Raw genomic sequence first — 15,559 nt, forward strand, 5'->3', positions numbered from 1 at the left:
GTAGTTATTTTTTAATATAAAATTAAAGTAATATAATTTCCTTTTATTATTTGTGTTGTTTCTTAATTTTTTTAAGATGAATTAAGATGGAGTTTCTTACCTATCAACACTCCAATGGCTAATAAAAGAATGAAGGGTCTTCTTCTTCCATACTTCAGTCTGCACCTATCGCTCAAGCTTCCCAAGATTGGCGTGACAAAGAACCCAATAAGGGGGCTGAGCGCCCAAACGAGAGTCATGTGCTGGTGATCCACTCCGATTTTTAATAATGTTGGTGAAACGAACGCGGTTTCTGCTGCATATGAAAATTCGATCCCCATTACGGCTGCAGACACGCGTACTAATTCTCCTCGTGTCTTTTTTCTAAAGGAAAATTTGTACAATCTTTAACCCTTTCGTTCCAAATTATTTTTTGAAGTTGAAGAATTATTTTTCCTGAGAGTTGATTTTTAATAAGTTATTATTCAATTTGTACCTATATTTACATTTAAATGTTTTGTTCTTTCAATCGTTTGAAAAAAAAAAAAAACAATCTCAGAAAACCATAATACCTGTAAATATGCGCATAATCGTCCAAAGTCCTCTCCAACTTCGGCGGTCCCCGAAGATGATTCAGGAACCCCTCGATCCCTTGATCCATCGGTATTCCATTCTTCCACTCCTTCCATGTCTCCCATTTCTCCTTAAACTTATCCCTGACACCGTGCACCCTTCCAGCAAAACCCTCATATTCGTGCAGTTTGTCCACCATGTTTCACAATCTTCGAAATTCCCTTTAATTTCTCTCAATCGAAAGTCCTATCCCTCATCGTGTCACGACAAAAAAACCAACGAACTTCAAAGCCAATCTACACTCCATACGAACGATCCATAAATCGTACATCAATTGTTCGTCAAATCTTTTTCTACCCTAGTGTCACTCCTTTTCTTGTTTTTACTTCAAGAATTGCAAACAGCAGAGGTAATAAGATTAATGAAACGTGCGTTTTCGTTGGTTCATCGCGCTCGACTGACGCTATTCGAGAGTGAAACGAAAGGCGAAGGGATGTTTAGAGGCAGAGGGTTGGGGCTGTGCTTCGTCGACGAGACGCGAGAGTCGACTGGCAAGCTCGAATGGCCAAGACGAAAGCACGAGCGACGTCGCCTTTCACCATGGATACCTACGTACTTCACCTAGTCCCTCCATCCGTGTTCCGGCCGGATGTAAAATGAGCTTTCCGTGTACCGAGGGAAACCTACTTAACGGCCAGCTTACTCGTTACTGTTGATTAAAATCGGTTCGGTCGTGGCCACGAACAGAGATCGAACTTCAGAAGATGTGGAAAAAGCTTGAGGAGGTTTATTAGATGTGCTGGAAGGTTCCTTTTAGAGTGGAGATTTCTAGAGGTGTTGGAGCTTTGCTCGATGAGGGTATTGAAAAATTTGTATTAAAATATTTAAACAATTAAGAAGGTTACAGAGGTACTTTTTTCATAGATATAGCAGAGACACTTGAGGTACTTTTTTTTTTTTTGGATGTGTTCCAAGTAGAGGGAGTGTATTTTATGTTCGAAATGCTAGAAGTATCGGAGGGTAATCGTGTCAGGTAAATAAATAATGTGAAGAATTTCGAAAACGCTATAAAAGTTGATAGAAGTTGTCACATAATGTCATATATAGATTTCACGTGTACGATAGAAATAATTGCGTATCGAACCAACTGTTTCTCCCTCTGCATCCCCACGAAACACAGTTGCTCCATTCTCGATCATGCACATAGTGTTTACACGCGTATATACACACGAGAAGCTTTTCAACAAAGCTTCCCCCGCTGTTCGTAGATGTAATTTCCGCCGTGGAAATTGCACTTTGTCGATTCTCTCTCTCTCTCTCTCTCTCCCTCCCTCTTTCTCTCTCCATTCGAAGCGGATTTTCAATTCGATTTACCACCGTCCACAGAAGGATGTTCTATATTCCATAGTCTTACTCTCAATACTTCGTGCTTCATGCTCTCTGTAGAGTAACATCTTACTTCAACGGAAAAAATAAAATGAATTCGTTTTTTGTTTTTCTTGCTCTACAATTAAACACATAGATACTAACCTGTACTAATCGAAAATTTATGAAAATTTATCGACGTTATTAAAATTATTTTTCCAAACTGGATGTCAATTAAATTGAAAAATATTTCGGTAACGTGTTAACATTGAAATTTTATTAAATTTAATTTGAAATTTAGTTAAATGTCGACAATCGATGTTTTACCGTGTTTCAGTCAATTTTCCTGTTTGCAATAAATCTTATCTGTAGAGAAAAGTATTTCTTAATTATCACCGTGTCTCAATTGCACATATTAACATGGATATTTAACAGAATTTGTTTCATTTGTAAACAATCTGTAACATTTTTCTGATGGAACAAAACAACGCGTGTGTTATACTTTTTTTTTTTTTTTTTGCATTATGCCTATGTAAGATTTGTCCAGAAAACGTGAGTCATTTTAGGTGGCAATATTGCACAGCGGCGAGCATATCGAACCGACGCATTAGCGGACGAGGAAGTCCTACAAAGTAGGTCTTGTTGCGTATGTGGCCTTGGTTCGAGCTTCGCTTTTGTCAGAGCTTACGATAGCAATACGCATCGATAATTCGTTCATCGGCTGGGATTCGACACTTTTTCTTCGGTGGACTTTCGATGAAGATGTCGCACGATGGACAACCCCGGCCTTTCCGAATACGAACGCTGAGTTTTAAAATACGTACGAAAGGGAATTTTCGAAAATTTGGGGACTTAGACGTTTCAGAATTTGAAAATTTGGAAATTTGATAGAACTTGGGAATTTCGGAATTGGAGAATTTAAAGATTTACGGAAATTGAGAATTTACGGATTTGAAAATTTGTACATTAGGGGATTTAGGAATTTCGAGAAATTCAGATGTTTGAAAATAATAAAAGATTGAAAATTCACTAGCGTGTAAAATAATTGATTAGAATATTGTGCGGTTAAGTAAGAAATTTTTCAAATATATGTAAATTCGAATTAATTATAGGTAGATAGAGTGACTTGCAGTATTTTTCAAGATATACAGGAAGATCCTTGGATTTTATTACGATTTTATTGTTAGTTAGCCTTGCTACAGAGAAACAGTCAATGACAAATTGCCTCTGATTTGTTAATGATTAAATATTCTGTTCTATTGAAGGCACACGCAAATGTCGTCTTAATTCTTATCGACATGCTCCGATCGCAAGTCCGCGATCTGTCGTTGTGCAATCAGATTTACGTTTCATTTATGATGGAACAACACGAAATTAACGTCCAAGATTAAGTATTATTTTATCTCATTCTTGCATCATGATAAGAAGAAATGTATTGCAAAACGTTCAAACTTATTGCAAAATATATTCAAAAGAATTAACAATATTTGTGTATATATTTTTTCTAATTTTCTTACTACTAATATTCTTATTTCCATTAATTTTCAAGGATCTTCTGGTTGGATGGTTAATAAAGACGAAGCTTCTTTTCCAATCCGATTATTTTATTAAATCTTATCAAGCTTCTGGTCCGTTCTTGTAAGACCACGATAACGACGACAAGCAGGATTTTCTTACCCCCTTGTGTGTCTACCAGAAGGAAAATGAAAAATATTTCGAATTTTTCAAGGTAGGTATTTGTAACAAGGAAAATATAGTATAAGTAGAGAAATTCTAATATCTTTTAATATTGTAGTATGAATATTTCTCACGATAAATTTCCGAATTTTCGAGGTATCAAATTCTTAAGCCTCTTAAGTTCTCACATTTCCAAATCCTCAAATTTACAAATTTAACAATTCTCAGGTTTGCAGGTTTCTAAATTTTCAAATTTTCCCTAAGTCTGAAATCTTTAAATTTCTAAATTCTCAGGTTTACAAATTCGCAAATTTCCTAATTTTCAAATTCTCAAATTTCCTATTCCTAAGTTTCAAATTCTCAAATTTCCTAAGTTTCAAATTCTCAAATTTCCTAAGTTTCAAATTCTCAAATTTCCTATATTTCAAATTCTCAAATTTCCTATATTTCAAATTCTCAAATTTCCTATATTTCAAATTCTCAAATTTCCTATATTTCAAATTCTCAAATTTCCTATATTTCAAATTCTCAAATTTCCTATATTTCAAATTCTCAAATTTCCTATATTTCAAATTCTCAAATTTCCTATATTTCAAATTCTCAAATTTCCTAAGTTTCAAATTCTCAAATTTCCTAAGTTTCAAATTCTCAAATTTCCTAAGTTTCAAATTCTCAAATTTCCTAAGTTTCAAATTCTCAAATTTCCTAAGTTTCAAATTCTCAAATTTCCTAAGTTTCAAATTCTCAAATTTCCTAAGTTTCAAATTCTCAAATTTCCTAAGTTTCAAATTCTCAAATTTCCTATATTTCAAATTCTCAAATTTCCTATATTTCAAATTCTCAAATTTCCTATATTTCAAATTCTCAAATTTCCTATATTTCAAATTCTCAAATTTCCTATATTTCAAATTCTCAAATTTCCTATATTTCAAATTCTCAAATTTCCTATATTTCAAATTCTCAAATTTCCTAAGTTTCAAATTCTCAAATTTTTAAATTTCTGAATTTTCAGAAATTGTGATTCGCAGCCTTCCCTTCCAACAAAGCGGGATTTCTACTGAAATTGTAATTTTTCAGCGAGTAACCCATTTCAATAAAACGAAACACCAATCAATTCCGCTACGATAGTTCAACGCTGATCCTTATTGGATCACGCGTATCCCCTTCTTGCGTTTATTCTTTCTATTTATCCTACTATCCGTCTAATACGCATTCACCCGTTTCAATTTTCTCGACAGTAAAGTGACACTGACAACATGATCAGCAACTATACGACTCTTTTATCGTGAGATCGATGATGAATCATAGTTTTGTAACATTAAGTGTTATCCATATTCTAAACATTCTTAAACATAAGTTCAATTTGAAAACAAAAAATCAAGAACCCCCATAAAATTGTTCAATTCTTCAATTATTCTCAATTAACAATGTTTTAATGGCCAATTCATCGTTTCTCATAAACAGTATCACCTACTACTTATCCGAAGGTACTGGGTAAACGATTTAACAAGTGTTTCCTTAATTAAACTTTCGTTTCATTTTAATTGACATTATGTTTGCCCAATTTAATCCAACTACTGCGCACTTTCAAAATATGAAAGATACATATGTTAATCGTGAAGATCCACAGGTGTTTAAACATTATTTTTCGAACTACTGTTACAATTTAGGGTGGCCCATTGCACACGAATCTCTCGAATTATTCGCTATTCGAAAAAATATTTCAAGTAAAACTTATTGTTTTTGAGGTGTCTTTGAGATTTTAAGATGACCTTTGTTCATTTAAACGGAACATTATCCTTTTTTTAGTTAAGCTTATAGCCCACTTCAAGACGAGTTCATTGACCTATGATATGTTACTCTTTCAAGGTCACCCTGTACATTATCATTTTTCCCTCTTCAATTTGTAAGAATGTATCATTTACCACGACAAATTGATATCTATAAATAAATACATAAATAAAATTGATATTTACACGAATCATCCTGCAACTGATCCATACTAATATTTCCGACGTACACTATCGGCCAAAAGTTTGGAATCATCGAGCGTTGCAATTTACAGAAAAATTTCCAGAAAAAAAGTCAGCGACTTTGAGAATTTTTTATCATTCGAACCAATTGATACGAGACAAATTGATAAATGTAGAATTGAGATAAACTTCAAATCTGTGAAAAGTTGGCAGCAGATTTAATATTGATGAAAAGTGGGAGGTGATTCGAAACTTTTCGCCGGTAGTGTACATACGCGAGTGTCTTAATTCCGTTTGCAAACGATGTGTAGAAGGAAACTCTATTATTTAAACGTCAATTATTTACACAAGTTGCCGATACGATGAATTCAATAAAATCTATTCCCTGTCTGACGTTTACAATGATGTCATTTGTTCTAAAAATACGTCGAATTAAAATCGATTAATCGTGTACACGATTCTGATGACGAACGATCGTGATTGATGCAGAAAATAGGGAATTCAATGGGATTCTAATGGCGAACAAATCGATCGTACGATGGAACAGGGTTAACAGGAAATTTCGAAGTTGTTATCACGACGATGGAAAAGGTTCGAACCGGAAGAGGATAGAAATCGTTCGATGAACTTTACTTCCGGAGTAAAGAAGCGTCGATGGGCTTGTTTTCCCTCTCGTTTCAACGTCTCGACTAGTTAAATGCTTGGAATTCGTCGAAAGAATTGTGACAGGAGATTAGAGGAAATAATTCAGTTATTTTATTGGCTGAACTTCTTCTGGTATGTTTCGAGAATAATTTCCGGTTCTGTGGAAAGTTCTGTTGAATGATAACGGAGGTAAGATTTGAATGTTTGAAGTGGTATTGTAGTGGTAAGTGAGTTTTCGAATTTTTGAATTTTCAAACGTACAAATTTTCAAATTTTCAAATCTTCAGACTTTCATACTTTCAAGAATTCAAACCTTCAAATATTCAACGTTTCATACTTTCAAATATTCAAATATTACCCTAAATTAAATAGATCTCCCTATGGATTTAGATTAAATGATAGTTCTGGAAATAATTGTCAGAAAGAAACGTGTTCTTGGAAGAAGTTGCGTATACAGTTTAGTTAACGACTAATTAACCATCTTCTCATATTCGTGACTCCCTTTTGAAATGGCTGTTATGCGACATAATTCCAGCAATTGTGCCAATTGTCACGAAGTTAAGTGGACGAACGAATGCGTTGGAAACAAGGAAGAGAACACCGGTGACAATTATCGCTGACAACAGTTTAATCTCTTTCTTCGCCCAGAGAAGATCAGCCTTCTCCTAATTTAATTAGCCACATCTATGAGATGAGACCAGTATGCGAGCACTATTCCACGACATGGCTCTCTATCACATTAGAGCAATATTTTTTTTCACTGTGCTTTAATTAGTCTTATTGTAAATAAATATGAGAAACTGCGAATTTGGAGATTTTCTAATTTGGAAATTTGAGAATACAGAAATTTCAGTATTGGGAAAATTTAGGGAATCTGAGAATTTGGAAATGTCAGAATTGAGCAATTTGAGAATCCTGACGATTTAGAAATTTCAAAATTTAGGGAATTGACAATTTTGGGGTTTGAGAAATTTCTTTGTTTTTATTTATTTCTTTAATGTCGTATCAGCCTATTTGCAATTAGCGGCCACATATTGTTACATAGTCCTTTACATTATATTACTATTTGTGGATGTAGATTGCTTAACTTACATTAACTACTGTTATTAACTAATTAGTCTCGGTATAAACGGTAACAGAGAATTTGCACAAAGTTAGGGGAGGACGGTTGCCTGTATAACTTGTTTTGATCTTAACTTAAGTAAATTATAACTATTCGCTGGTATAACTTTCAATTTGCTTTATTTCTTAATCGTAGATTGTATCTACGTTTTAAAAGGTTGTGAATAAATTTTAACATCCGACTCGCTATAATACTCGCATGAAACTCGCTCTTTCCAAATCATTTCGTAGACTTTCTCTATATCTAAACTAATAATTACAGTCTGTAGATTTCTAGCGAATGCGTCGTACACGTGGAATTCAAGTATGATTAAATGGCCAATTGTTGACCTGTTTTCTCTTAATCCGCCTTGTTCTGGGCTTATAATATGGTTCATTTCTAAGTAAGTTTTGAGCCTTTTGTTAATGATCTTCTCCATAAGTTTGCACATCGAACAGGTCAAAACGATTGGTCTGTAGTTCCGAGAATAATTTCTGTCCTTACCAGGTTTGAGGATGGGTATAACTATTGCTTTGGACCATACTTCCGGAAAGACTCCGCCTTGTCAAATTGTATTCACAAGGTTACATAAAAAATGGATGCCTTTAAGAGGTGATTTTTTTAAGAGGATATTAGAAATTCTGTCAGGATCTGAACTGGTGTTTTTGCCGTTGGTTCAGGGTTACCATGAATTCACGATCTGTAATTTCGCTATTCAAAACATTCCAAAACCTTCCAAATTCTCCCAAAATCCTTCACTCCAATTTCCCTCTCCCCCTTCAAAATCTCTTACACCTGAAACTTCACCTATCTCTATAAAACTTTTCTCATTCATTTCCTTCATCTCTATTCAGTTTCATACCAAACGTGACAGACCTCGAGACGACAAACAATCTGTCTCGTTGGATTCCTAAGAAAAAATAAATAAATAAGTAAAAAGCAGAAAGACACTAAGAATCCTCTTCTTACACGACCAACGTCAATCATTGTTCATTCCCAAAAAGCACCACAATTATTTTTGTAGCTGTATTGACGGCACACATGGCTGGTGTCAGCTATCACACATAGTGATGGTCTCTCTCTCTCTCTCGATGTTTCTTCAGAAGCAACGACACAGTGATGCGTCTGCTAATTTTGAGGCTCGATCGTAAGCTCAGTCAACATTGTGATGGCGTGCTGATTCATCGAGTGTTCGATTTCTTCCTGATTTCCCGATAGGATATAGCTATAGAACTATAGTTTAAGATACTCCTTCTGATGATTTAAGCAGACGCGTGCAATGCAACCGGTTGTCGAGTGGGAGATACGTTGGTGAACGACTTCAAGAGGATTTTTCACAATAGATTCTACTACATCTAGTTCGAAAAAATTCTTCTTCTGTTTTCGAAAGCAGCGGAAGGATTGAATGGACATTGATACTAAAACGGGTAAGTTCGATTTTGGTATTGATAAGATCTGATAGAATTTATTTAATTTTCTAACTTTTCTTTTAAGTTTGTTCTGCCGGATTGAGTGAATGTTGAAATTGAAGAAGTTAAGGTTGGATTTTTGTGCTGATAAGAAATGGTAAAATTTCCTGAACGTTTTTATTTTTCTAAAAGTTAGGTATTTTATTAGAGCATCGATGGATTCAATGATCATTAAAATTGAAAGGGTTAACTTGGATGTCGGTATTGATAACAGGTGGTAAAATTTGTTGATTTGTTTAACTTTTTTACGAGTTATTTTTATTGCGGAGTATTGGTGCAAACTGTTCAAAATTGGATAAGGAATTGATTGAATCGATTGAATTGTCTAGAAACTGAAAGAGAAATTGAGAAATATGAGAAATTTTAAGTGTATACAACACGAAGGATTTCGGTAGTAATAGGAAGGTATAGAAATTTTTATTAAACAAATTTTCTCCAACCCTTCGTTATTTTTAACGTGACTAACAGATGAAGAATAATTTTTTTAATTTGTAATTTGTAATTTTTTTCTGTATCAGCATTGTATCGTGGTATTACTATAAAGAATTCTGAGAGACCATCGAAGATTTAATTGACAATTTTCAAATATTTTACTTATTAGAAACAATTCTCATATATTTTCTTTATAATTTTTATATTCACAGAAGTTACCGATACGGGAAAATATTCGACTCAAGTTTTCAAGCTCAGTCAGCCGGAGTCTCCCTTTAATCAAAAGCCCATTCCAAACGATTAAATTATTTTCAACAAACCACCAACGTGATTGTTTACAACAGAGTGGTTTGTAGCTGATTGTTTCACTCTGCCTCGTCCAACACTTACAGTCATGTTCCTTAAATAAATAGCTATTCTTAAATATTTGAAACCGATATTTCCTTCAGAAGTTTATCATTTGTCGTTCTTCCCGCTCTAAACAATTCTTAGAGCATTTGAAATTTGAATTTGTCAAATATTGAATATTTAATACCCACTTTGTTTTCATGTTGCATAAAAAAAGGAGGAAATTTTTAAAATGACGCAGAAAACAACCCGAATGAACTTTGATTACGTAAAAAAAAAGAGGAACAAATTTTTTTAAAATGTCTTATAACTATGATTCATCACCTAACCTTCAATAGTTGTCGATACTTAGAAGTGCAATTTGTCATTTACGAATCAATTAAGAATTGATATTGGAATTAAATTGGAGCAACATATATATTTAGAATTCTTAGATCATCGATTGTTACCTATTACTATACCGTTACTACTTGAATCTAACTTAACAATCACAATATATGTATTTTTACTATGTATCGAAGTGTAAAAAAGTCAAGCTTCGTTTATTCCCTCTATTTACTAAAATGGCAATGATGGATAAAGATTCGAAAAGAACCAATTGCCACTTTTTTGTTCTCTGGTTAATTACGAATGTATAATTAATGAGTACAGCGGAAAGTACAGTGACAAGATTATCTGTCTTCGAGTGCAATGTCAAGGATGATGAACTAGATTTATCTGAACTGCCTTCGGTTCACCTTTGTCGTCGATTTATTTGTCAAAGTGAATCGTGAAGAACGTTTACGATTTATGGTCTCTGAAAAAGTCGTCTATCACAGTATACACGAGGAGAAAATATAAAAAATTGATCTATGTGTGTGTAAAGAAAAATGTGAAACGACGGTACGTATAGGAAAATACGAGGAATGTGAAAGAAAAACGAACGATGTGAAGTTATGGTACATGAAAAAAGGAAGATTGAGAGGAAGTGCAGTAAAAATGATGCATGTAAACAAAAACACGTAAGAAATTTGATAAACGATATACATATCGATGAGAGGCACTCATAAAAGCGGTTGGAAAGCACCAGGCTATTCAAGATAACGTTTTATCGTGTTATACACTTGCAGAAGCGTGTTCCTTGTTTTTGGTGATAGTTGTGTTATACGTATGTATGATTTGTGTGAAAATTGAAGAAGACAAGATACAGGCGAATTAAAAAACAATAAAATAGTAACGTACTCTGGTGAAAGAGAATTAAATTAAGCAGATACAGAGTGCTTAAAAAAAAAAAAAAAAACGTTAAAGCTTGTATAGAGAATTTTTAATGGCTACGTGCAAGATTTCTGACAAAAGGTTTCGAATGTGATTGCGACAATGCCGAAAAAAATGTGCCTCGAAGCTCTGAAGACTACCTGATGAAGATTCTACGAATTTGTTGACATTAATGGTGAATAAATGAAGACCGAGGACAAAATATATTGGTTAATATGATATATCTGGTTATCAGTTCGGTTTTTATAAAAAAGTTACGTTGACATATGTAAGTGTTAATACTTTTTTGAAACACTCTGTATAATAAAATGAAGAAATAAAAATTGCAAGAAATATCATAAAAATATTGGCATAATTTACGAAAATTATTTTTAAACTCTTTTAAGCTTATTCCCGTTGCATTACGGTTGGTGTGTACCGTAAATGAACGAGCCTGTAGTACCGACCGGTTACCTAGTGGCGCTGCGCGCGAGTGAATCACTAGCGTGTCTGGATTTTTATCGACAAATAAGCGCGTTATCGTATGATATAATAATGCAGCGTGTATTCGTAAGCCAATAATAATGTATAATCGGAATAGAACGAGCAGAATCAAACCAACGCGGTTTGTATTGTACTTCACCCTTTCATTTTGCACAAATGAACTCTTGAAGGAAGAAAGAAAAAAATATATTCAAACACGGTATTATTCGTTCTTCATATTTCGATGAAACATTCTTCGAAATATACGAACGAAGAAATATTTATATATCAATGGTAGACAAGGAATAAATAATTTACATACAAGCTGATGAAGAAATAAAAATAAAAATTTCGAGTTTCCTCAGTACCGAAGCAGAAAACGAATTAAAAACCGAGCGTATTGAGTAACGTAAACATCAACGAAATGAATTCGAAATAAAAAGGGAAGTTTACAAACTTCTGCGCCACCGAGTACAAACAAAGAAGCTGTCGCTTTTCTTCTATGCAAAACGAAAAAAAAACACGTTAGAAACGAGTGTATTGCGTAACGTAAACATCGATGAAATGAATTCCAAATAAAAGAAAAAGCTTGCGAACTCTCGCGCCACCCGGTGTACAGGAACAAGGAATCATTGTTCGAGCAGGAGCACGATCGCCGTGTTCTTGACATCGTTCCGATTTAACGTGGTGACACGCGTGCAAAAATAGTCAGTCGCGAAATAAACCTCACCGCGATTGCAATTTCGGTCGTTCGACGAAAGTTAAGGACGCCATTTACTACGTGCAATTTAACCGCCATCTTGATGTGTATCGTCCATTTGGAAAACATGCGTCTCGCCGTGTATTATTAACGTTAGAATGGCAAACAGAGAATCGTCGAATCGATGTCTGTCTACACTTATCAGCTTAATTGCCTTTTATCAGGATCGATAAGGCACACGTTGCAGTCTGAAGTGGGCTTCTCCTAATTGGCGTGATTTATATTTATCAAACGATTGCGCCTGTAAAACCGTCTAAATCACGCTCTCAACAGGTAGATTTATCGTTTGTTATTAGATCGTAAACAGAGTCCTTGTAGTATTATGGTTCATTTCCCAAATGTTACTTTACTTGTTTTCGATAAAGTATTTGATTCATCGCGCACATTTCTTTTGCTTCTGAATCTATACAGGGTGTTTCAGGTTTTTGATTCGTCGCGAAGATTTGAGAGGTTTTTTCCCTTTAGAGTGTGTACAGGGTGTTTCAGTAAAATTCTATGTATCTCCTTTGTAGATTATAGAGGAATAGATTTTTTTAAAGGATTTTACATAGTTACTTCATCTTTTGAATTTAAATCTTTTCTCTCGGGTCACGATATGTCTGTTATCAAGAGAATAGCGAATTGCTCATCTGTCTTCATACAATGAATGAATGTCCTGTTTTGAAAAACGCGTTTCTTTGTAAACTTTGCCTACCTGAGCGTTCTTTGTACTTTGCAGGGTTAACATCTCTTACACGAAATTTATATACCTCTAATTCTTATTTATGCTATACAAACTTCACTTCTCGTCTCTTCAATTGTCGACTAGATTGAAAAATGGTCCAACGAAACCAAACGTTTTAGAACTGGAAACTCTTCTAATCTGTAGATGACAATAATATTTTCACCATTTATTTCACAATAATTCATGCGTAAACGTTTTAATAATTAAAGTACATAACTTTTCCAACTTCAAATAAATTAAATATAAAAAAAATGAACAAAATATCCAGGTTAAAAGAATGAACGAATAGTGTGTACAGTGCTTTTAGAAATTGTTATTTTTCATCGGTATTCTTTTAGTTTCATGTATTGAAAGAAAAAAAAAAAAAAAAATAAAAAGCGAACGAGGAAATGATCGATCAAGTACACCAGGATGGAATTTCCCGGTGCCATAAACACGAGAACTTAGTATACAGCCTAATGCATACGCAGGCATCTATTATACGCTCCGTTCTGCTGCTTTTTCTTTCTTCTGTGCGTGAACCAGACAGGTTTTCTGTCATTTTTATTCCTCCTTTCGCCTAACGCTTTCCAACGATATCAATTATGCGCGAACACGTAGCCAAGAAAGAAGTTACGATCTTTCGAAATTCATCGAGAATATATTCTTCGAAGAGAATGGAATAAATCGACAACCTTCAACAATTCTTCATTTCGTAAACGAGCCCGAGTGAAGCAAATCGTACTTACATCGTTCGTACAAAGACGATATTTTTATAAATATTTTTCAAAAATCTTTATAACTTTCTGTTTTTCACCTTTCTTAACATTTTCTTCAACGAGAACGGAATAAATCGTCCTCAACATTCTGCACTTTCTTTTATATTTTATACAAGTGAAGCAAATAAAATTTACGTATCATTCGTATAAAGGTGTATTTTCATGAATATTTCGCAGACGTCTTTATAAGCTTTTATTTTTCTTTTCTTTTTTCAATGTTAATGGATAACATACGTGTTTGTAATCAATTCGAACTGATAAGAAAGAGAGACAGGGAAAATAAAGAGATGCAGCATTTGAATAGTCGACACAAGTGTGCATAATAAGTGGATAATAAGGAGACTCTGTCTCCAGCAAATTTTCCAGTCTTCAATCAGGGAAATTAATTTATCTCAATTACCGTGTTCAATGCGGTACATAACTAAATTTTCGCTCTATCTGCGCGGTTAATAAGCGATAACGCTTATTTAATGCAATTCCACGATGAATCGGGAGAACCACAGTGTTCTTTTTAAACTGACGAACAAAGAGCTTGGTCTTTCTGTTCAAAACGTTCTTTGTCCTTTGTAAAAATGCTACTAGTCAAGAAACTTCAAGAATAAACACTTTATAACACGAAATTCTTAAATGCGCTAACATGTAAATTGAACATTGGAACAATGATGAAAATTTGTACGAACATGTGGTAAATGGATTTCAGAAATACACAAGGTGTTCAATTTTAAATGTACGTCATTCTGATGAAATTTATTCGAAGATAAATATCAATATAAATTGTACCTAACTGTAAATATAATAACGGCGCTGTAATGCAGAATTGCAAAATGCAGAATTATCATAAATCATAAATGGTGATTCATAAACTGTTGCAAATAAAACCGACAGCAGAAGAAGAATATGCATTAGCATAAATATCGGAAGTATAGTAATCACAGTGACAAATATAGTGGAGCAATTTTATTTCGAATATTTCGTCAAGGAAATTCGATTGTTTTGGAACACCGTGTAGGAGGAAATTAATTACTTACCCAGATCGTTCTCCAACAAGAGCATATTTGTTCCTTACGTAAGTAAGACCTCGAATTCAAAAGATTCACGCTCGTATCCAGCATCTCGCCGTCGTCGACAATCGTTCACGGAATCTTCCTCGGCTAATCCTTCGTCGATAAGGTTCGCCTAGCGAATTGAAAAGTGCAAAGTCTCGAGGCGATCCGTAAATGGAACATAGACCGATTTTCTGGAAGAAAGATAGACAGAGATTAACGCTTATCAATGGAGTTCCATAGCTGCGCAAACGAATTTTAACTTTAATATATGGAAACCTTGAGGACCTTAAGAAGAAAGATTACTTTTCAGTTTTGTATTTTTGTAAGATTGATTAAGTAGATTTGAAAGAGTAAAATTATTTTCAATTACTTTCGTTTACTTGGTTAGGGTGATAATTAATGTTTGGAATGTTTGCGAAATTGAAAATGAAAAAGAATGAAATTGTTTAAAATTATCGTAAAAGAAATTCATTTATTCAGCTGGGGTAAAACTGTACCTCGTGGTAAGGTAGGGGTGGCTTGTACCTTCTTTGTGCATCAGTAGTATAGTAAGAAACATGGGTGAGGTGAACGAAGGGAAACAGCGAATGACGTCACTGTTCAGAGGTTGACGCTCGAAAAGCGAGCTCTAACCCGATGCTCAGAATACAGAAACAGTGTTACCATTTTCAAGAAAAACAAAATTTTACTCTCAAAAAATAAAACTAATGTTGCTTTCCTTAGGGATAGAAAAAATATACACTTTTACTAATTCTCTTAACATCAAGCACTATATTACCGACTGTAGTTTTACTCAAGTTTAAGGATCCTAAATCATATTTCTTGCCACAAAGAACTCTTTCTTTAAATAAAAATTAATTTCCAAATATCAATGCCACCTTCTCATTTTAAATGTTACTTTTTATAATATCCTCAAAATACTTTCTTCCTAAACCCCGAATCTTACATTTCAAATACACTACTTCTTCCCAATCTCATTTCTATTGCATATG

General features: G+C 34.0%; 1 protein-coding gene across 1 annotated transcript in view; it reads right to left on the reverse strand.

Moving 5' to 3' along the window:
* The window catches only part of LOC108579781 (proton-associated sugar transporter A), a 7,856-nt gene extending 6,877 nt beyond the window's left edge, over positions 1-979 (reverse strand). The window contains 2 exon segments of the mRNA XM_017943388.1: positions 101-363; positions 552-979. Coding sequence (XP_017798877.1) covers positions 101-363; positions 552-751 — 463 coding nt within the window. The 5' untranslated portion in view covers positions 752-979.
* Between the last annotated feature and the right edge of the window lie 14,580 nt (positions 980-15,559).

Source organism: Habropoda laboriosa, unplaced genomic scaffold (assembly GCF_001263275.1).
Source record: "Habropoda laboriosa isolate 0110345459 unplaced genomic scaffold, ASM126327v1 scaffold72, whole genome shotgun sequence".
Taxonomy (NCBI): Eukaryota; Metazoa; Arthropoda; class Insecta; order Hymenoptera; family Apidae; genus Habropoda; species Habropoda laboriosa.